The 22,394-nt window shown below is 47.0% G+C and overlaps 1 protein-coding gene and 1 long non-coding RNA gene across 2 annotated transcripts; both read right to left on the bottom strand.

The window, feature by feature from the left end:
- Positions 1-573: 573 nt before the first annotated feature.
- LOC147239037 (uncharacterized) lies at positions 574-1,247 on the bottom strand. The gene is made up of 3 exons (XR_015111788.1): positions 1,225-1,247; positions 717-790; positions 574-626 (listed from the first exon to the last, which is right to left on the bottom strand). It is a non-coding gene; the product is annotated as an uncharacterized LOC147239037 (long non-coding RNA).
- A 597-nt stretch (positions 1,248-1,844) lies between these two features.
- ttc39b (tetratricopeptide repeat domain 39B) lies at positions 1,845-22,358 on the bottom strand. Its single transcript, XM_086197250.1, has 19 exons — positions 22,138-22,358; positions 13,710-13,744; positions 13,511-13,615; positions 13,261-13,392; positions 13,054-13,124; positions 12,906-12,973; positions 12,299-12,363; positions 12,075-12,180; positions 11,561-11,626; positions 11,271-11,379; positions 11,101-11,168; positions 10,719-10,778; positions 10,421-10,582; positions 9,796-9,887; positions 9,293-9,413; positions 9,107-9,218; positions 8,907-9,024; positions 8,716-8,832; positions 1,845-5,694 (listed from the first exon to the last, which is right to left on the bottom strand). The coding sequence occupies exons 1-19, from the start codon at positions 22,174-22,176 to the stop codon at positions 5,598-5,600; spliced, it is 1,743 nt and encodes a 580-aa protein (XP_086053376.1). The 5' UTR covers positions 22,177-22,358; the 3' UTR covers positions 1,845-5,597.
- Positions 22,359-22,394: the final 36 nt, after the last annotated feature.

Raw genomic sequence — 22,394 nt, forward strand, 5'->3', positions numbered from 1 at the left:
GGGGGCCACAGGGAGGACCACTGCTCCACCGGGCCACCCTGCTGAATTTCATTTTGAATGTTTTACTTTCACATAAATGTCTTTTCATGGTCTTCATCCCTCCATCCATCATCCCTCCATTCATCCATCCTCCATCCATCCATCATCCATTCTTCCACCCATCATCCACCCATCATCCCTCCATTCATCCATCCTCCATCCATCCATCATCCATCCATCCATCCCTCCATCATCCATCCCTCCATGTTCCCCCTCTTCTCCTGTTGAGGGTGGTGGGGGTGGAGCCTATCCCAGCAGCCTTCCCCCTGGACAGGTCACCAGTCCATGGCAGGGCCAACACATAGAGACAGACAACCATTGGCTCTCCCAGCCACGCCTACGGTCAATTTAGAGTCTGGATTAACCTGGTCCCTCTTGATGTCTTTGGACTGTGGAGGAAGCTGGAGTACCAGAGAGAACCCAGCAGGAACAGGGAGAACATGGAGACTCACCCAGAAAGACCCCGTGCTGCAGCCGGGGCTCCACCCACAACCTTCTTGCTGGGGGCCACAGGGAGGACCACTGCTCCACCCACAACCTTCTTGCTGGGGGGCCACAGGGAGGACCACTGCTCCACGGGGCTGCCGCTAATAAGTTAAGCAATTCAAAAACATGTAGAGATACAAAGTGTTCCATGGGAGGAGATGTACCTCTGAGACTTAGAATTGTAAACTCACCCTAACTAGGGGAGGCAGCAGCAGCAGAGTGACTGCATCCTGACCAACACCAGAACCGGTTCAGGTCTGGAAGCCTACGGTCGCACAGCCAGAGATATTTCAAATTTATTCTCTCCTCATCAGTTTTCTGATGTATACGTCACTAATCAATCATTAGCTTGTCTCCGTGTTACCAGCATAAGACTGTGAGCATGGAAGCTAGCACGCGGAGCGGTAAACTATGTTGCAGCACAGTGTAGCCCTGAGATGAGTTATGACATGTTTAGCTGTGTCAGCTAGTACCTGAGACAAGCTAATCATACGATAATAATGATGAATTAAAACAAAAAATGAGCTGAAATTTATACTGCAATGTCCAGAGTGCTACATCTCCAACAACAGCTGCAGCTAATGGCTAAAGTGCAGGAAAGTTCCCATTTCAGCATTTTGGGGTTCGAAGCCTGTTGACTCACACAAACAGGACTGGACTCGTCACTAATCTTGACCACAAAAGGTTGTACAAACTTACATTTTTGTTGCTTTAGTTGCTACAATGTGCTTGATGCTAAAGTATGGGAAGATAATAAATTACAACAATGGAGTTCCCCAAATGACTAAATGTGAATATTACAGGACCTCAAACAGCTGAGACAGAGTGCCTCTGAGGCTGAATGGGTCAACGGCTAATTGTTAGCATACGACATTCCAGCTGCAGTGTAGTTGAGACGTGATACGACTGCTTTACATTGTTAGTTTTGATCCAAATAACACATATTACTGTCAGTAGCATGAGACAGTGTTGCAGATAAAGTAATGTTGGTCTTTAGCTAAAAGCTAACAGTTAGCTCATGCTAACGGCTGCTTGTAAAAAAGCAATAACAAAGAAATAACATCAAAGTAAGGTTTGTTGTTTTGCTAACCGTTAACTAACAGAACGATGTGACATCGTCATCTTGAATCTGTTCACAAGACCGACATTATTCTCTTAAAAATGAGAACTGTGTTCAATTTGACATCATCTCCTTGTACTGATCTCGTCTTCATTTCTGTTGCTTTGATTAACTGATTGTAAATCTGATTTGTGCTTTAAAAATGCTTCAAATTCTCCTGTGAGTCATGAATTAAGAAATAAACTTTGACACAAAAACGCCCAACTCCTCCTTCGTTTTATTGCATCAAGTGGACACCACCCTCAACCGTGAAGCCCGGAACGTTGGCTTCTCAACATAAAGCACATAAAGCAAAAGATTCACCTAAAATAAAATACCATGCAGTAACACATACAGAGGCACAGGCATGGACACGAGTGGAAAACATTTACCTTCAGGAGATGTATCAGGTTGTTTAATGAAAACAATAAAGACACCAGAAACATCATCAGCTCCTCTCTCACCTTTAAAACATTCAGAGACCCAAACTAACTCAATCGTCCAGTTGGGTTTTAAAGCCGTTTCCAGAATCATCAACACCTTCCAAACGGAAGCAAAAAACAACTATATCTTCATATACAATTTTAGTTGTCATCCTGCTTTGTACAAAATGAAGGGTATTTGTGATTTTGGCCGATCAGCTTGGTTTAACTTAAGATCATTTGGATTTTTTCTTTATTTTGATGAAGGTGGACAAGGTAGTAAAGCAACACCAACAGTTGGTGCCTTCCGAGGTTTCCAACGGCTAACATTAGTTCAGTAACTCAAAAAACAGCACGTTAGCATTAGCATTATGTAGCGAGACAATGCTAGCATAATCAATGTTAGCTTAAGGCAATATGACAGCACTAGCATCAACATGCATTTGTGACAGAGAGGATAGATGGCCGGGGCATGAAGTTACCCATAAAATACGATTTTCTGCCTTTTTATGTCATTCTAATGCCACTGCATGTTGAAGCATTCATTTTTCAGAGTAAATTGGTTTTAATTTTTTACTTCATGCAATTCTACAACCATGATTATCTGTTTTAGAAGGTACGAACTGGCTGGTTTGTTGTACACCAACTGCTCGGGATGAGGGAACCATGACATCATGACTCCACCCAGTCACGACTACGCAGACGTTACTGGCACGACAGAGGAGAGAGGTCCTGAAATATTTTCAATTTTTGCGTTGTATCTGATGTCTTTTGAGAGCCAGCTAGTTTTTAGTAAATTTGTTTCAACTGAAACATTTTGTTCTTACAAGCAGTCTCTGCTGGCAGGTTTCTAGCTTTAGCCGTTAGCTATTTTTGATCACCACAACCCTGGTAGAGGGCTTCCTCTTAAAATTAATCTTTTTTTTTAAACTGTTGCCATGTCAAACTTATTCAATTTTTCTTAGGTTTCAGATCACAAAAAATACACACGAGCAGGCACTACAATGTCAACATGAACAGAAACACACACACACGTGTCATTTGGTCTATAGGTTGATACATTCGTTAGCATCACTGTTCGCCCAAACACTTTTCAAATGGAAGCAATAATATTAAAAAAGTTATCTCTACAAGTTGTGGCTGTTATTCTGATGTGTTTATCTTAATATGAAGTGTATTTGCAGTCGGTTTTTCTGTCTCTACCTCGTACAACACATATCTTTCTTGGTGTTAATGAATCGTAAATATGTTCATTATCTTTTTTAATTCTTCAAACACTTTCATGTTTACATCAACAGTGAATGTTGTGCTTATCTGTATTCATAAGGACATAAATGTACAAAAATGCTGCTCTTCATAAGTCATAACACAACACTGATGCATACGAGGAAAAGCAGGTGCCGTCTTCCTCGGCTCACCCAGAGCCACTCAGCCATAGGCTAGCAGGTTAGCAACTGTTAGCGACTTCTATCATGATAAGTCTAAGGCCTCCCCCTTTGTCAACTGGACAGGCAAGATGAAGTCAGTGCTCATGCTACAATTGTGGTTATGAGAATGATTATTTCATGGCCATTTGTTTCACTGAAACCTTCATTCTGATTTTCTTTTAGCCTCCAACATCCCACATGTCATTACACTGCAGAGATATTTGCACTTGACTCTTTTAGCTATCTAGCTCTTTAGCAGTCAGACCTTTTAGCTGTGGATTTCTCAAGACCTCAATAATATCAACGACAGTGACACGTCAGTGAATTTTAGCATCAAAGCTCAGCAGATCTGGAAAGATGGCGATCACTCTGTGGTTTTCAGTTATAAAGTGACTCTTCAACTTTGACATCAGAATATTGAAAACTGAAATTTTAAAAACGAATTAGCTGAGAGTTTCTATAACATCAATTTACAACATGTTAGTTTGCTAGTAAAGCGCCAGATATTCTGAACATGAGTTGTAAGGGAACAACAGCAGATCTACAAGAGATTTAATACAGGAGCGGCGTTCGCCATGGGCAGAAACACGACTTCGCATGATAATGTTGAGTCCTACCAGCTTGGTGTCAAAATAGCAACTGTTTGCTAATACGCTGACCACAGTTATTGTATTAGTAGAAAATATGTCAGAATTTGTCTATAAGGTTTAATTTTTAGATGTTTTAAACAGATTTGAACAATAAAAGATCAAGAACTAAACCCTGAGGAACCCCAAAACTAATTAGTAATGTCATCAATGGAACAATAAAGTTGCTACCTGTCTCTTCTGAAAACAAAAACAACTCTATTGAACTACAAACATGGACACACTGAGCGTTCACTGACTTCCAAACAGCACAAATTGTTCTCTATTGCTGCAAAATGTGTGCGTTTACAGCAGTTCTTCTTTGAATGTGCATATTGCTGTAGATGTGCAAGTTAGGAAGGTGTGTGTGTGTGCTTGTGAGTGTGTTTATGTATGTGTGTGCATGTGAGTGTGTGTGTGTGATTGTGTGTGCGCGCGTGGGGGGTGCTAAGCCACATTTGGTGACAAGGCTATGGTTGCGTGTGCACATGTGATGTGATTCATCTGAATTCAAAAAGGCAAAGTAACAACAAAGAAGGAATCTTCACATCAACATCCTCCAGCTGCAACCCCTTGGTATTAATGATTTTAATTATTTGGTCATCTCAAATGAGGTTTCGCTTGATAGAAATGTGTCAGTTTCAATGCAACTATGAATGTTTTCGTGCCCAATTTCACGGTCCAATCGAGAGCTTCCTAAAATACAAAAAACAAGGAGAAGCCACTCAGCATCCCACTGAAAACAGGCAGAACCGCTGAACACACACCTGCATGTGCTGTGTCAAGTTGTGTGCAGGAGTTTGTTTGCTAATTGATCTCAGTCACGACTGCTATTCCTCAAATAAACTACCACAACAAACAATGAATATGTACAGCGTCAAATCAAGATAAAATATGGAAACATCATTAACATTAACACAGGCAGAATAATTAAATAAATACATGTCAGACAATGAACCTCGACACGATATTGCTTCATTGTTTCTGCCACCCTCAACGTGCTGATGTTCTACTTGAGCAAGTCTGAGATAGCGATCAACCGATGACTGAAGTTTTCATGTATTACCTTTAAATATTCACCATCAGAAGATGTACATGTTCATTTTTTGTTGTGGTAACGGGTTGTTGAGACAAAAAAATGAACACTTCCTACTTGAATGTAAGTTGGTATAAAATCTGAACTCGTGAGTTGCTCAAACACTTAACAGAAGAGACTTATGTCCACTGTGAAAGATGTCCCGGAGACGGCGTCCTGTCGTGGTAAAACGCCTTTTACTGAGTACAGTAACACTTAATTCAACTGCTCAGCGCCCAGCAATAAGATCTCCATTCTGCTGGCCAATGCTGACAGGAATCCCACGAAAGGAGCATTTATATCTTCTTTAAATACACACAAACACAAAAGCAAGGACAAAAAATAAAATAAGAGGTTGCTGGTTACAACTTCTCAGCCCCTTGCAGTACCACGGTGTACCTCCAGCTGCCTTCTTCGGAGTTTCTATGGTGTTCCTGCCGGAGAACCTTTGAGGCTGTTGAGGGCGGCGTGGATCCTGAAGTGCAGCCTTGACTCCATGGAGTAGTCCTTGTAGTTCACCCTGACCCAGATGGATGAAGGTACATGAAGATGGTTGAAGGTACATGAAGATGGATGAAGGTACATGAAGATGGTTGAAGGTACATGAAGATGGATGAAGGTACATGAAGTTGGTTGAAGGTACATGAAGATGGATGAAGGTACATGAAGATGGTTGAAGGTACATGAAGATGGATGAAGGTACATGAAGATGGATGAAGGTACATGAAGTTGGTTGAAGGTACATGAAGATGGGTGAAGGTACATGAAGATGGTTGAAGGTACATGCAGATGGGTGAAGGTACATGAAGATGGTTGAAGGTACATGAAGATGGTTGAAGGTACATGAAGATGGGTGAAGGTACATGCAGATGGTTGAAGGTACATGAAGATGGGTGAAGGTACATGCAGATGGGTGAAGGTACATGAAGATGGTTGAAGGTACATGAAGATGGGTGAAGGTACATGCAGATGGGTGAAGGTACATGCAGATGGGTGAAGGTACATGAAGATGGGTGAAGGTACATGAAGATGGATGAAGGTACATGAAGATGGATGAAGGTACATGAAGATGGATGAAGGTACATGAAGATGGTTGAAGGTACATGAAGATGGATGAAGGTACATGCAGATGGTTGAAGGTACATGCAGATGGATGAAGGTACATGCAGATGGTTGAAGGTACATGAAGATGGTTGAAGGTACATGCAGATGGTTGAAGGTACATGAAGATGGATGAAGGTACATGCAGATGGTTGAAGGTACATGCAGATGGTTGAAGGTACATGAAGATGGGTGAAGGTACATGAAGATGGATGAAGGTACATGAAGATGGGTGAAGGTACATGAAGATGGGTGAAGGTACATGCAGATGGGTGAAGGTACATGCAGATGGATGAAGGTACATGAAGATGGATGAAGGTACATGCAGATGGGTGAAGGTACATGCAGATGGGTGAAGGTACATGAAGATGGGTGAAGGTACATGCAGATGGTTGAAGGTACATGAAGATGGGTGAAGGTACATGCAGATGGGTGAAGGTACATGCAGATGGGTGAAGGTACATGCAGATGGTTGAAGGTACATGAAGATGGTTGAAGGTACATGAAGATGGATGAAGGTACATGCAGATGGTTGAAGGTACATGCAGATGGGTGAAGGTACATGCAGATGGATGAAGGTACATGAAGATGGATGAAGGTACATGCAGATGGGTGAAGGTACATGCAGATGGATGAAGGTACATGCAGATGGTTGAAGGTACATGAAGATGGGTGAAGGTACATGCAGATGGATGAAGGTACATGCAGATGGGTGAAGGTACATGCAGATGGATGAAGGTACATGAAGATGGATGAAGGTACATGCAGATGGGTGAAGGTACATGAAGATGGATGAAGGTACATGCAGATGGTTGAAGGTACATGAAGATGGGTGAAGGTACATGCAGATGGATGAAGGTACATGCAGATGGGTGAAGGTACATGAAGATGGGTGAAGGTACATGAAGATGGGTGAAGGTACATGAAGATGGGTGAAGGTACATGCAGATGGATGAAGGTACATGAAGATGGGTGAAGGTACATGAAGATGGGTGAAGGTACATGCAGATGGGTGAAGGTACATGAAGATGGGTGAAGGTACATGAAGATGGGTGAAGGTACATGAAGATGGGTGAAGGTACATGCAGATGGGTGAAGGTACATGAAGATGGGTGAAGGTACATGCAGATGGATGAAGGTACATGAAGATGGGTGAAGGTACATGAAGATGGGTGAAGGTACATGCAGATGGATGAAGGTACATGAAGATGGGTGAAGGTACATGAAGATGGGTGAAGGTACATGCAGATGGATGAAGGTACATGAAGATGGATGAAGGTACATGAAGATGGGTGAAGGTACATGAAGATGGGTGAAGGTACATGAAGATGGGTGAAGGTACATGCAGATGGGTGAAGGTACATGAAGATGGATGAAGGTACATGCAGATGGATGAAGGTACATGCAGATGGGTGAAGGTACATGAAGATGGATGAAGGTACATGAAGATGGTTGAAGGTACATGAAGATGGGTGAAGGTACATGCAGATGGATGAAGGTACATGCAGATGGGTGAAGGTACATGAAGATGGGTGAAGGTACATGAAGATGGATGAAGGTACATGAAGATGGATGAAGGTACATGCAGATGGATGAAGGTACATGCAGATGGTTGAAGGTACATGAAGATGGTTGAAGGTACATGAAGATGGATGAAGGTACATGCAGATGGTTGAAGGTACATGCAGATGGGTGAAGGTACATGCAGATGGATGAAGGTACATGAAGATGGGTGAAGGTACATGAAGATGGGTGAAGGTACATGCAGATGGGTGAAGGTACATGAAGATGGGTGAAGGTACATGAAGATGGGTGAAGGTACATGCAGATGGATGAAGGTACATGAAGATGGGTGAAGGTACATGCAGATGGGTGAAGGTACATGAAGATGGGTGAAGGTACATGCAGATGGGTGAAGGTACATGAAGATGGGTGAAGGTACATGCAGATGGGTGAAGGTACATGAAGATGGGTGAAGGTACATGCAGATGGGTGAAGGTACATGAAGATGGGTGAAGGTACATGCAGATGGATGAAGGTACATGAAGATGGGTGAAGGTACATGAAGATGGGTGAAGGTACATGCAGATGGATGAAGGTACATGAAGATGGGTGAAGGTACATGAAGATGGGTGAAGGTACATGCAGATGGATGACGGTACATGAAGATGGATGAAGGTACATGAAGATGGGTGAAGGTACATGAAGATGGGTGAAGGTACATGAAGATGGGTGAAGGTACATGAAGATGGGTGAAGGTACATGCAAGGATGTAGAAATGCAAAATGTAATGACCATGTATGAAAGAACGCAAACATGAAGTATATCAGAACATGGTGTGGGGAAAGCACATACTACAGTTTACTACGTACAGGAGTGTGTACTGCAGACGTATTGGTATTCAGAGGTAGTTTGCGGCAAGTGTGTAAAAAGAAATTACTTGGCATTTTCGATGTAAGCGAGGGCCTTGGTGGCGTCGCCCTGTTGTTTATACAGCAGACCTAACTCGTAGAGCGTGAAGGGGATCAGGTAGTGGTCGTACCTGATGCGAGCTTCACTGCAAACACACGCACCAGCATTAACGTCCACATACAATCAGCGTCGGTGGGCGTGACTGAGGTTTAGCATTACCTGGACAACACCTGAGTGAAGCAGAGCTCAGCCTGCAGCAACCTGCCCAGGTGCTTCAGACACAAACCCTTCAGCATCTGGACCAGACAGCTGTCGTCTGGGTGGAACTCTGACGGGTCTGAGGGACGAGGACAAGACCGGTCAGACAGGGATGTTCAGAGACGGAACAGGACACACGTACAAAGACGTCACTGTCTCACTGGAGTCATTGCGAAGCTGCTCCTCAGCCGTCTCTATGGTAACCAGCAGCGACTCGGTAAAGTCAGCTCTCTTGCCTACGATGGTGAAACCGTTCCAGACGTACATCATCTCCTACACACAGAAACCATCATGTGTTACTCGGTTCTAACAGCCGCCTCCACGTGTGAGTGTTTGAGTTGGGTTACCAGAGCCGGGACCACCAGGGGGATGGGGCGAGTGGCTTTGTAGCGTCTCGACTTCCTCACTGCAAATTTTTCAGTTGGAATGGATTTCCCCGCCAGGCGCTGCTTCAGCCCCTCCACCTGCCTGCAACCACCAACGCACATTTGGCCCTCCGTGCTTTTGACCTTCATTCATTCAAGTCTAAACAACAAACCCGGACCCCTGACCCTCGAGTCAACCCTGAAGACTGGAACAGGAACCACGTTCTCATGTTAACACTTCCAAATAATTCTAAAATGTTCTGCTATTCGAAAATAAAAAAGACATGGTCTTATTTTGTAAAATTACAAGTATCCCTACTTTCCAAAGACAAAACCTTCTCAACAAAACCAAATTGTTAAAATGGTCAGACCTTCCAACCGTGTCCTCACTTTTTAAAACTGTCCCTGGCTACCAGACCTCTCCTACTCTGAGATATCGGCTCAAACCGCCAGCAGCAGGTAACAACAGGTGGTGCCAAACTGACCTGAAGAGCTCGGTGACGTCCTCGCCAGTCTTCTTGACCTCCTCCTCTGTCATCATACTGAGGATGGCGGCCTTCTGGTACACATAGATGGCCTGCAGAGGGACGGTGGTAGATTTCTGAGCAATAATATTCAACTTCGGAACTGCACGGCTGTGGCCCGCTGGCTCCTCTCCCAGAAACACGAATCAAATCTGTAACTCTGCAAGTGGATCAGCTGTAATCAACCTCCGACAGCGATCGGGAGGGACATAACTGTCACTGCCATGAACCCATGTCAGGGGTGGCACTGTGGCGCCAAACTGATGTGAGGCAACATCGGCATCTCCAGTCAGAATGGCGGCAGAAGCATCAATTTTGCTGTGATTTAAGTACAATAGGCGGATCAAAGATCAGCTGAAATGACATCATCGTTCAGGATTTGTTACATCCTTCCACAGGACAACAAGCAAGCAACTTCTAAAATGCTAGTTTCTGAAAGGAGTTTGGTTTCAATCAACTCCAGCAAGTTGGACTGGGAATGTTGGATTTTTGTTGTGTCAGGCTACAATGTTGGTTTCATGTTGCTATCGCCGCCTGTATAAGAAGCTCCAGATGTGCTTGACTGGGATCTGGACCAGGGCTCTACCTTGGACCAGCGGCTCTCTCTACACAGTAGGTCAGCGTAGCAGTACGCCTGCTGCCAGTCCTGCTGGTACGAGTGAGTCCACATCAGCTCCCAGTAGCACAGGTGGTGGATCTGCTTCCACTCCTGCTGGCTATTGATGCACTCCTCGTAGCGGGCCTGGGCCTGGAGCATACAGGACAGAAACAACACCATCAGCAACTCAGTATGTCTGCTTTTTAGGGTTCCTGTTAGAACTGAGGGATCTAGCACCAAGCAATGCCAGGTGGATCCAAAACTGTAAACCAAATGGATGCCAGACCTTTTCGAAGTTTCCCCGCAGCGTGGCAATGCGAGCGGAGTAGAAGAGAATGATGGAGCCCTGAAGGCACATCAAACAGAAGCACTTTTTAGTGAAGCATTTCTACCCTAACAGATGCCTTCCACCAGTGGGACTGGTCATGCACAACATTAGATATTGAAATCCAAACGATCGGTCAGTGTCTTTGTGAATCAGACTAACGCCATGTCTCATTTCCTGTGGGAATCTTGGATCTGTTTGCAAAGTTCCTCCTTCTGTTTATGTTCGGTCTGGTGTTTACTTCAACTATAAGAAGACTGAATGATGGAAGCCTGTGGACAACGCCCCAGCAAAAACAAGCCAATGGCATCTGGAATGGCTAAATTCTGCTCTGCTAACTTACTTTAGGATATTTCTGTTGGTACGGTTCCAGCAGAGCTTCAGCCTCCACCAGGTTTCCCTCTCCGGTTCCTAATGAGGCAAATGATCAATTAAGTCCAGCAGCATTTAATACCTGTTCACTTCCTGGAACACAAAGCCAGTCACTGTTGGGGAATATGAGTAAGTCCCTACCGAGTATCAGTGATACGTATGTGTGGTAGAAGAGCAGAGTCAAAGCGCAGAGGATGGACCGCAAACCGTAACTGGACGCTCCGTCCCTCAGCTGAGACAACCCGAACCCCTGCAAGAGGTTCACAGCTTTCTGAGGGTGCAGCTGCTACTCAGCAGTTAGATGCTGCCGGAATGCACAGCGCGACAAAAACTTTATAAAACTGACAGCAGTTACCAAAATAAAAAGATCTAATCACAGAAACAGATTCAGTAACCGAGGAAACCTTGTCGTCTTGTGAGGTCTTTCTTACCCGGTTTCCTGAGAATCCGATGAACTCCAACAACCTCAAAATCCTCTGAGGGAGAAGGGACAACATCTGGAAGACCGAAAACACATTTACACGAGAAGAGGATGAATGATTCAATCACTATCAGTTATCAATACGCGTTTGCTATGCTGCATCATGTAATTGTCTGTCTGCCACAAAAATAAATGTTTGGACCTTCACACACCGAGGACATACATTTGGTCTGTTGTCAAAGGGAAATAAATGGTGAGTTTTCTTCAAATTTACTTTGGTCAACAACTGCAGCTTCTGCGATGTGAGTGACTTTAGATTGAGTTTGTCTTAAAGTTGACAATCAATGCGTCCAATGCTTTTAGATCTTGCAAAATCAACATGTCTCAGATTTGAACTGTAGACCAGAACAAGCTAACATGGCGCCACTGACTCAGGGAGATTACAAAGGGAACTCTCAGTATTTTCTCCTTTCAGTTGTTGATGTCATATGTCGTCAGTTAGCATTTGCTGCAGATAAACCCACCAGGTTGAAGGAGCCAATGCCCAGCTTGACTCCGCCCTCAAACTGTCTGAATGAATCAGACTGACTGGCCAGGTCTTCAGTGACATTCAGCACATTCTGACAATCCCTGAATAAAACATGGCAAACAGGAAGTGACATGACCTTATGAGTTAGATTCACATTGACTTGAGGCTGAGCCGCTCAATACATCATCACCAAATATGAGATCAAATCAAATGACTCACTTGTAGATTTGGTAGCTGGTTCGGATCTTGATGCCTCCTTTAATAAAACTGATCATGTTCTCATCCTGCATGAAAAGATGGATCCAGTTAGCTTACAGCCAGCATGTTAGCATCAGTTAGCAACATTTGAAATACAGTTAGGGTGGCGCGGTGGAGCAGTGGTCCTCCCTGTGGCCCCCATCAAGAAGGTTGTGGGTGGAGCCCCGGCTGCAGCACGGGGTCTTTCTGGGTGAGTCTCCATGTTCTCCCTGTTCCTGCTGGGTTCTCTCTGGTACTCCAGCTTCCTCCACAGTCCAAAGACATCAAGAGGGACCAGGTTAATCCAGACTCTAAATTGACCGTAGGCGTGGCTGGGAGAGCCAATGGTTGTCTGTCTCTATGTGTTGGCCCTGCCATGGACTGGTGACCTGTCCAGGTGAAACCCGCTTCTCGCCCATAGCTGCTGGGATAGCCCCCCCCCCCCCCACGACCCTTAATAGGAATAAGCGGAAGACAATGGCTGGATGGACATGGAACTACAAACATGGCCATTCTCACTTTCTGTACAAAGTTGCCCTGCTAGAAATCTTCTCGAGAGCATGATGATGTCATGGTGATGTCACTGTACCTGCACAAATGTCAATGTAGCTTTCTGAAGTAAACACTCGGCGTAGCAAAGCTCAGCATGCATCTCCTCTGAAAACAGAGAAAAAAACATCTTACTTCCTGCTTCTGCTGTCAGTCAAGTGATGTGGGGGCAGGGCCTGTGGACGTACCTTCTTGTAGGTTGGACTGCTTGCTGATCAGGCTGGACAGAGATCCCACCATGGAGTTCTTCTTCCTGAACCTGCAGAGTTGCAGGGTTAGTTAGTGGCGGTGTCAGTGTCAGCGCACTCCGGTGGAAGCACCACGTTCTTACTTCCTGTTGTCATTTGTGTTGATGGGAAACAGAAACATTTGAGTCCATATTCCTGCTGTCTGACCTCTGGCAGGTGTGTAATGCCTCTTTGATGGTTGCCATGGCAGCCTGGATGTCTCGGTGCTCGAAGGTCATGGTTGCCTGCATCACCAAGATGCTGCTGTAACCCAGCGCGTGGTACATGCTATCACGCCACCTGTACACACACACACACACACACACACACACACACACACACACACACACAGTACCAGCTACAAAGACGCACACTGGTATTGTTCTTAGTAAAGCCAAGGTTGTGTTGTCATGGTTACCATGGTTTGAGGAGGTCCAGTGCTTCAGAGAACTTGTTGTTGAGGACCAGATTGAGGGCACACTGGGTTTCCTGGATGGCGGTCTGCAGGTCCATGTGACACGCCCTGAAGCAACATAGCAACATGGACGTTAATCAGCACAAGAAGTGACACACAAGTGTGTGTGTGTGTGTGTGTGTGTGTGTGTGTGCACACTCACACTGGGATCCGGTCGTAGGCATCTTCAAAGGAGTCCTAGAACACAAACACACGTGTGTTCATACTTGTCTTCACGCCAGGCGCACGCCATCAAGATCAATTTTTAAAAATGACATTTTTTTGCAACATCAAACCCTCCCTGCCCAAAAAGGAACTGGTTCTTCCTCCGCCATTGCTCCACCCCTCCACAATGTTTGGTCAAGTTGCCGACAGACAAACTGCACCAACCACATGACCTCCTCGGTGGAGGCTGCACAAACACAGCAGTGGTGGCGAGCTCTTTCAGGTTGTTCCTGGATGTGGCGGCGGCCCTGAGGTTGACCCACCAACGCCTCAGACTCGCTGCTTCCCTCAGAGGCCGCTCAGCGTCTGTGGTTGTGCTGCTGCACCGCTGCTCCAGACAGTTCTGTTTTAGGGAGAAGCTGTGAGACGGAGCGAATGACCACGGAGGCCTGGAGAGGCCAAGAAAAAGAACCTTATATTTGAGAAGACACAACTCTCCCCCTCATTTACGTTGACTTGAGGCCACAGGAGCGAAAGACAACTTGTGGCCCCTCCAGGCCTCCGTAGGTCACATTTGGACACTCACAACTTACATGGGATGGCTTAAATTTGACTGCAGCTGCCCTCTAGTGGTAGCTGCAGGAAGTGCAGCCTCAGGGCTGAGAGCTGGCAGGATGGCTTCAGTCCCTCGTCTCTGCCGAGCCTCTGTTCAGGCTAATAATAGCAGCCCGCCGCCGCCATCTTACATAACCACGCCCAGCTGCAGTCACTCTCAGTGACTTGGCCTGAGGGCTCAGCCATCGACCCTGCAGGACCAGGATTCGCCTACCATCATGTTAACACAGTGTCAACGCCGCTGCATCTGGGAGGAAGTGACCCTTAGTCTTACGAGGCTTGCTGCTCATGACGCCGGAGAACTGCCACGGACGCAGACGGGTTGATTCCTTCAGCAACTTTAGATTCTTCGTGATTCGCTTAAACTGCAGTGACGCATGAGAGACGACCACAGCACGAGGTGACCCATAACACCTGTCAAGGTCAAAGGTCGCTGAGGTTCTTTGATGCAGAGACGAGCAGAAGCTGCTCACAACATCCAGAACCTTCAGTCTGATCCCAAAAGAACCGCCCCACTTCTGCATCTGTGTAGAAGGTGAATGTGTATTACTTGTTTACTTGTACTTATACAGATGGTTTAGAGTTATTACATAATACTGCATAGATATTCATGTGTTTTACAGCGTATTAGAATAAATCCCAGGTATCTGTGGAATCCGAAGAATTCGTTCAACAAAAACATCAACGTCATTTTTAAAATGAACAAGAATTAATTTAGAAAACCAACATTTCCAGAGACAGGAACATTTCTTGAGGGAGCAGGGCTTTGGGCACCGGAACGGAACCGTTGTTACCGACCGGGAAGTGAAGTCACCTACAGCAGGCTTTCACTACACGCACACACACACACACAGACACATGCACGCACACACACACACACACAGACACACGCACGCACGCACGCACACAGACACACGCACACACACACACACACACAGACACATGCACGCACACACACACACACAGACACACGCACGCACGCACACAGACACACGCGCACACACACACACAGACACACGCACGCACGCACACAGACACACGCACGCACACACACACACGCACGCACACACAAACGCACGCACACACACACGCACGCACGCACAGACACACACGCACACAGACACACACGCACGCACACAGACACACACGCACACAGACACACACGCACGCACACAGACACACACGCACACAGACACACACGTACACAGACACACACGCACGCACACAGACACACACGCATGCACACAGACACACACGCATGCACACAGACACACACGCATGCACACAGACACACACGCATGCACACAGACACACACGCACACAGACACACAGGCACGCACACAGACACAGACACACACGCACACAGACACACACGCACGCACACAGACACACACGCACGCACCAGACCGCTGCTGAGTGCAGGAGGGTCAGAAATCAGCGAGGCGTCTCTGGTGACAGCAGCTTCTAATCAATTAGTCACAAGTGCCACACAGCATCCTGTTACACACCACCAGAGACCAGGATCTAGAACTGAACCCTGTTACACACCACCAGAGACCAGGATCTAGAACTGAACCCTGTTACACACCACCAGAGACCAGGATCTAGAACTGAACCCTGTTACACACCACCAGAGACCAGGATCTAGAACTGAACCCTGTTACACACCACCAGAGACCAGGATCTAGAACTGAACCCTGTTACACACCACCAGAGACCAGGATCTAGAACTGAACCCTGTTACACACCACCAGAGACCAGGATCTAGAACTGAACCCTGTTACACACCACCAGAGACCAGGATCTAGAACTGAACCCTGTTACACACCACCAGAGACCAGGATCTAGAACTGAACCCTGTTACACACCACCAGAGACCAGGATCTAGAACTGAACCCTGTTACACACCACCAGAGACCAGGATCTAGAACTGAACCCTGCTGGGAGCAGCAAGATGAGTGTGTTAGTTTAAATGAATTTTCCCCTCCTGGTTACATTCACTACCATGTACCTCGCACCACTGGCAGAGGAGGAGGAGCTGCAATCTATCAGTCAAATTTGCTCATTAACCCTCCACCTAATTGTTCATTAACTCATTTGAGAGCCTGACTGTCAGCTTCTCCCTCCCAGACTGGAAAGCAGAGAAACCACTCTTACTTGCTGGGGTGTACCGTCCTCCTGCACCTTATTCTGAGTTCTTAGAAGAACTCCCTGACTTTCTGTCTAACTTGGCATTGAACTCAGACAAAGTCATTCTAGTGGGTGACTTTAACATCCATGTGGACGTCAATGATGATTCTCTGGCCACTGCGTTTAAGTCGCTTCTTGATTCTGTTGGCTTCTGTCAGAGGGTAAACAAACCCACTCACACTTTTAATCACATCCTTGATTTAGTGCTCACTTATGGAATAGAAGCTGACCGCATCATAGTTCTTCCTCAGAACCCCGTCTTGTCTGATCACTCCTTAATTACATTTGAATTTACTTTAACAAATTATATCCTACCTGGGAAAAAGTCCCGCTTCAGTAGAAGTCTATCTGACACTGCTGTTTCTAGATTTAGGAGCTTATTCCAGCAGAGCTTGCTGCCACACCTTGTAGTGATATAATGGGCAGTTATGCTGATTCCACCCCACCCAGGTGGACTATCTTGTGGACAGCACTGCAGCAGCACTCCTTGGGACACTTGATGCCGTAGCTCCCCTGAAGAAGAAGGTTATCAACCAGAAAAGAATAGTTCCCTGGTACAGCCCAGAGCTGCGTGCCTTAAAACAGAAGACCAGACAACTGGAAAGGAAGACACATTCCAGCCAGCACGAGGAAGTCCACCAAGCCTGGAAGGAGAGTTTATTAATATATAAAAAAGAACTCCGTAATGCTAGAAGCGCTTACTACTCGTCCCTGATAGAAAAGAATAAGAACAACCCCAGGTTCCTCTTCAGCACCGTGGGCAGGCTCACCAAGAACCATAGTGCTGTTGAGCCATGCATCCCCCAACTCTCAGCAGTAACGACTTCCTTTCTTTCTTTACTGAAAAGATTGTGAATATTAGAACGAAGATTGCCAGTAATGGAGGACAGACTACAGTCCCCATAGAAGCACCTTCCAGACTTGGTGCTCACTTGGACAGCTTCTCCCCATCGACCTGTCAGAATTAACTTCTGCAGTCGGTTCCTCCAAGTCAGCCACTTGTCTGCTGGATCCCATCCCAACAAGCCTCCTTAAGGATGCCTTCCCTCTAGTCAACACTTCTATATTAAATCAAATTAATCTTTCCTTAGTCACAGGTTATGAGCCACAGGCCTTTAAGGTGGCTGTCATCAACCCTTTACTAAAAAACCTTCTCTTGACCCAGATGTGTTAGCCAACTATAGGCCGATATCCAACCTCCCTACATCTCCAAGATCCTTGAGAAGGTTGTCCTGGAGCAGCTACATGAACATCTGCACAGCAACGAGCTCTTTGAAGCCTTCCAGTCTGGATTCAGGGAACACCATAGCACTGAAACAGCACTGGTCAGAGTCTCTACTGATCTTCTTACAGCTTCAGACAGAGGTCTCGTCTCTGTCCTTTTGGACCTCAGTGCTGCATTTGACACCATCGACCACAGCATCCTGCTACAGAGACTAGACCATGAAATTGGGATTAAGGACCTGCCCTAAAATGGTTTAAGTCCTACTTATCTGACAGGTTTCAGTTTGTTCATGTTAATAATGACCATTCAGAGTACAGCAGAGTTACATATGGTGGACCACAGGGTTCAGTTTTAGGACCGATTCTCTTCCCTCTTTACATGCTCCCATTAGGTGACATAATCCGGAAGCACTCGATCAACTTTCACTGTTATGCAGACGACACACAACTTTACTGGTCGATGGAGCCAGACGACACAAGCCAGCTTACTAATCTGCTAGACTGCCTGAAAGACATTAAATCCTGGATGTCCTCTAACTTCTTAATGCTAAATTCAGATAAAACTGAGGTCATCATGTTTGGACCTGAACCCCTCAGGGACACCTCTCTAACCAGATCACTACTCTAGATGGCATCACCCTAACTTCGAGTACAACTGCAAGGAACCTTGGGGTCATTTTTGACCAGGACCTTTCCTTCAGCTCCCACATAAAGCATGTGACCAGGACCGCCTTCTTCCACCTGCAGTATCACTAAGATTAGGAACATCCTTTCCCAGAGTGATGCTGAAAAACTGGTGCATGCATTTATCACCTCTAGGCTGGACCACTGCAACTCTCTCCTGTCAGGATGTCCTAAATACTCTCTAAAGAGTCTCCAGCTGGTCCAGAATGCTGCAGCCAGGGTTCTGACAGGAGTTAAGAAGAGAGAACACATCTCTCCACTTTAGCTTCTCTCCTTCCTGTAGGATCTAGAATCCACTTCAAAATCCTTCTGCTAACTTATAAGGCTCTCAATGATGAAGCTCCATCCTCTCTGAAAGAGCTCATTAGTCCCTACTGTCCCACCAGAACACTCCGCTCCCAGAATGCAGGTCTTTCAGTGACTCCCAGTATCAATAAAAACAGACTGGGAGGTAGAGCCTTCAGGTACCGGTTCCTCTACTGTGGAACCAGCATCTCTCCATGGGTCAGAGAGGCAGACACTTTAACTACGTTTAAGTCCAGGCTTAAGACCTTCCTCTATGACAGAGCCTTCAGTCAGGACTGGTTCAGGTAGCTCTGAACCATTGATAGCTATGCTGCTACAGGCTGAGACTGCTGGGGGACACATCAGGTTACATGGAGCCCTCCCCTCCCCTCCTCTCCTCTCCTCTCCTCTCCCCCTCTCTCCTCCTCTCCTCCCTGCACATTTTTGGAACTGTCATTACCACTACTTGTTGCACTTTGTAGTTTGGCCTTGGTGTCTCTCAGTCTCTCTGTGTTTCCACAGATCCACCAGAGCCCCAACCGCCGCCTGCATCGCCCCCCCCCCCCTCTCTTATTCCCTACTGTTACACTGGCCTGCGCTCCCCTTCCATGAACCAGTCTACCATCCAGTCCCCCATCAAGCTGGCTTGCTCTCCCTGCCTCCCCTCCCATGAACCAGTCTACCATCCAGTCCCCCATCAAGCTGGCTTGCTCTCCCTGCCTCCCCTCCCATGAACCAGTCTACCATCCAGTCCCCCATCAAGCTGGCTTGCTCTCCCTGCCTCCCCTCCCATGAACCAGTCTACCATCCAGTCCCCCATCAAGCTGGCTTGCTCTCCCTGCCTCCCCTTCCATGAACCAGTCTACCATCCAGTCCCCCATCAAGCTGGCTTGCTCTCCCTGCCTCCCCTTCCATGAACCAGTCTACCATCCAGTCCCCCATCAAGCTGGCTTGCTCTCCCTGCCTCCCCTCCCATGAACCAGTCTACCATCCAGTCCCCCATCAAGCTGGCTTGCTCTCCCTGCCTCCCCTTCCAGAAGCTTCCTTCTTCAGCTGTTATTAACATTTCCATGTTTCCTCCATTCTGTGTTATAAACTGTTTTCTTGTCTGTACCAACATCTCCTGCACGTCTGTCCCTCCTGGTGAGGGATCCTCCTCCCCTCCTCACCCTGAGGTTTCTCCCATTTTTCCCTGTTAAAGGTTTTCTATGGAGTTTCTCCTCAGTCGATGTGAGGCTCTGAGGGCAGAGGATGTTGTTATGATGCCATGAAGCCGGGAGACAAACTGGTGGTGGAAACAGGCTACAAAGAAAATTGCCTTGCCTTGCCTCGCCTGTTACACACCACCAGAGACCAGGATCTAGAACTGAACCCTGTTACACACCACCAGAGATCAGGATCTAGAACTGAACCCTGTTACACACCACCAGAGACCAGGATCTAGAACACTGGAATGGACGCGTCCTGGAACGTCTCGGAGGAGCTCGTATCTTATTTACATTCCTGAATTCTGAAAGAGAAACAACTCGATGGCAGTTACAACACAGAGGTCAAAGGTCAACCCCTGGAGGATTGACCACAGATTGTTTGCTGCCCCTCGGATTGGACAATCACCTTCCGAGGTTTGTCCCACATTCCCGAGTCAGCTGAATTCCCGGCTAATGAGATGAGGCGGACAGAGGAGCGTCTGTGAGGTGGGTCAGGAGACCGGCCGGCGAGACGTGATGCAGGACGGCTGAACCGCCAGCCCCAGACTAAACCGCAAACCTCACCATCCCCACTTCTCCCCATGGACCCCTCAAACCTTTCTGGACCCCATGGAGGCCCAAGTCCTGGGAAGTCTCAGGTTCTACAGCAGTAAAAGGACTTGACCCCCAAACTGGCTGACTATCTAGTTCTTTACCAGATCCAGGACACTTAAATCCCCCCTGAGCCACAAACACATTCAAAGACCTGTTGGGAGGGGAGACCCCCCCCCCCAAAAACCAACCCAATTACCTCCGGTCGGAAAACACCCATCATGAACCCCTTCAGGACACACAACCAGAACCACCACGAAACCACCAAAACAAAGACTACATTTCCCATCAGCCCCATCACATCACGTTCAAATACACAATGAAAGACTTGACGGTAACTGGCAGAGTCGGTCTACAACAGAACCCCTCCGACTCTACAACACCAGGATCTTTCAACAACTACCCAGACCCTCCAGGGACCGGACTCACACAAGAACGGCTCCAGCCTACCTGGAATCCCTGATCCAGGTCTACTCTCCTTCTCGCCCACTACGCTCTGCATGCCAAAGACGCCTGGTGCTTCCAGCCCAGCGCTGCTCCAAATCTCTAGCCAGACTCTTCTCTTCTGTTGTTCCCAAATGGTGGAACCAACTACCGAACTCTGTGTGTTCTGCTGAGTCCCTTTCTACTTTTAAGAGACAATTGAAGACTCAATTGTTCAGAGAGCACCGAGGCACTGAACCTGACTCTGCTCCTCTTTGGGGTAGAATCAGTCAGAGGGTCCAAGACCCAGCACTCAGTGACCATGTAGCACTAACTGGGTTGTGTCATGTTGTATGTTTGTCAAAACAAAAACAAAAAAAAAACAAGGGGGGGGGGCGACACTTCTTCTGCCACTAGATGGCAGTACCTGTGACCAAATCACAACTGAAGCACTTTTGCGCTACTATGGGTTTTTCCTTAATTAAGTCTAAATTCTTGCTTGTGTTGTACGTCGCTTTGGACAAAAGCGTCTGCTAAATGAAATTGTAGAGTTGTAGAATTGTAGAATTGTAGGATTGTAGACTCTGTAATGGGAGCCTCAACTGCAGGACCCTTGAAACCACCTGGTGGTCTGTGGTCTGGGTCACAGATGTAGAGGTTTGTGGGCAGTCTGGTCTCAAGGGAACAAACGCCCGGGCCATGACAGGGACACGCCCCTCGGCAGGTCTGTATTTGGCCCTGAACTGAACCAGTCTAAGTCGAAAACCATCCAAATGGACAACCCCTAAAATCCCCCCATGTACCGTAAACCCTCTCGAGGACTCGGAGGCTCTCTGGGTCCCCTGAATCCGCCAGGACAGCTGCTCCTCTAGAACCGTCTCTACTCACAGCGAAGTTCAAATATCCAACTTTCCTGAACGCAACAGCAGGTACAAGTCGACAAAGACCCCCTCCTGGATCCCGCAGTTTGGGCTGAATAACTAACAGACAAAACCTCAGGAGCCAGGAACCAGCAGCAGACGGAACCCCGACGGTCAGAACCGGCAGGTCCTCGGACGGTTTTCACGCGGTTTCGTTCAGATTTCCTCCGGATTCGTGATGCGGCGTCGTGAAGGTCACTAGCAGTCACATGACTCCGTGTCTCTATTAACATAAATATGGAGGCGACGTCATTCAGCGGGTCTCTGGGACGGAACCGTGTCTCACCTCGTCTTCCGCGCTCGTGCCGTTGCCTACGTGGGCCATGTCTAGTCCCGCCGGTCCCCCGCGTCCTCGGTTCCTCTTAGGACAACAGCTGGTTTATGTCCGCCCGCGCAGAAAACGAACACCTACCGTCTGGAGATGCGGGTCTAGGGTTCGAGTACGTCCGCAGCTCGGTTCTTGTCGCCGTGGCTTTTTCCGTACAGCCGAACCGAGTGCCTCTGTGTCACTGGATGGAAGCCACGCCCCTTCCTCATATCCCC

This window comes from Aulostomus chinensis, chromosome 24 (assembly GCF_037954235.1).
Source record: "Aulostomus chinensis isolate RoL2024-O1b breed Wild chromosome 24, RoL_Achi_v1.0, whole genome shotgun sequence".
NCBI classification, from domain to species: domain Eukaryota; kingdom Metazoa; phylum Chordata; class Actinopteri; order Syngnathiformes; family Aulostomidae; genus Aulostomus; species Aulostomus chinensis.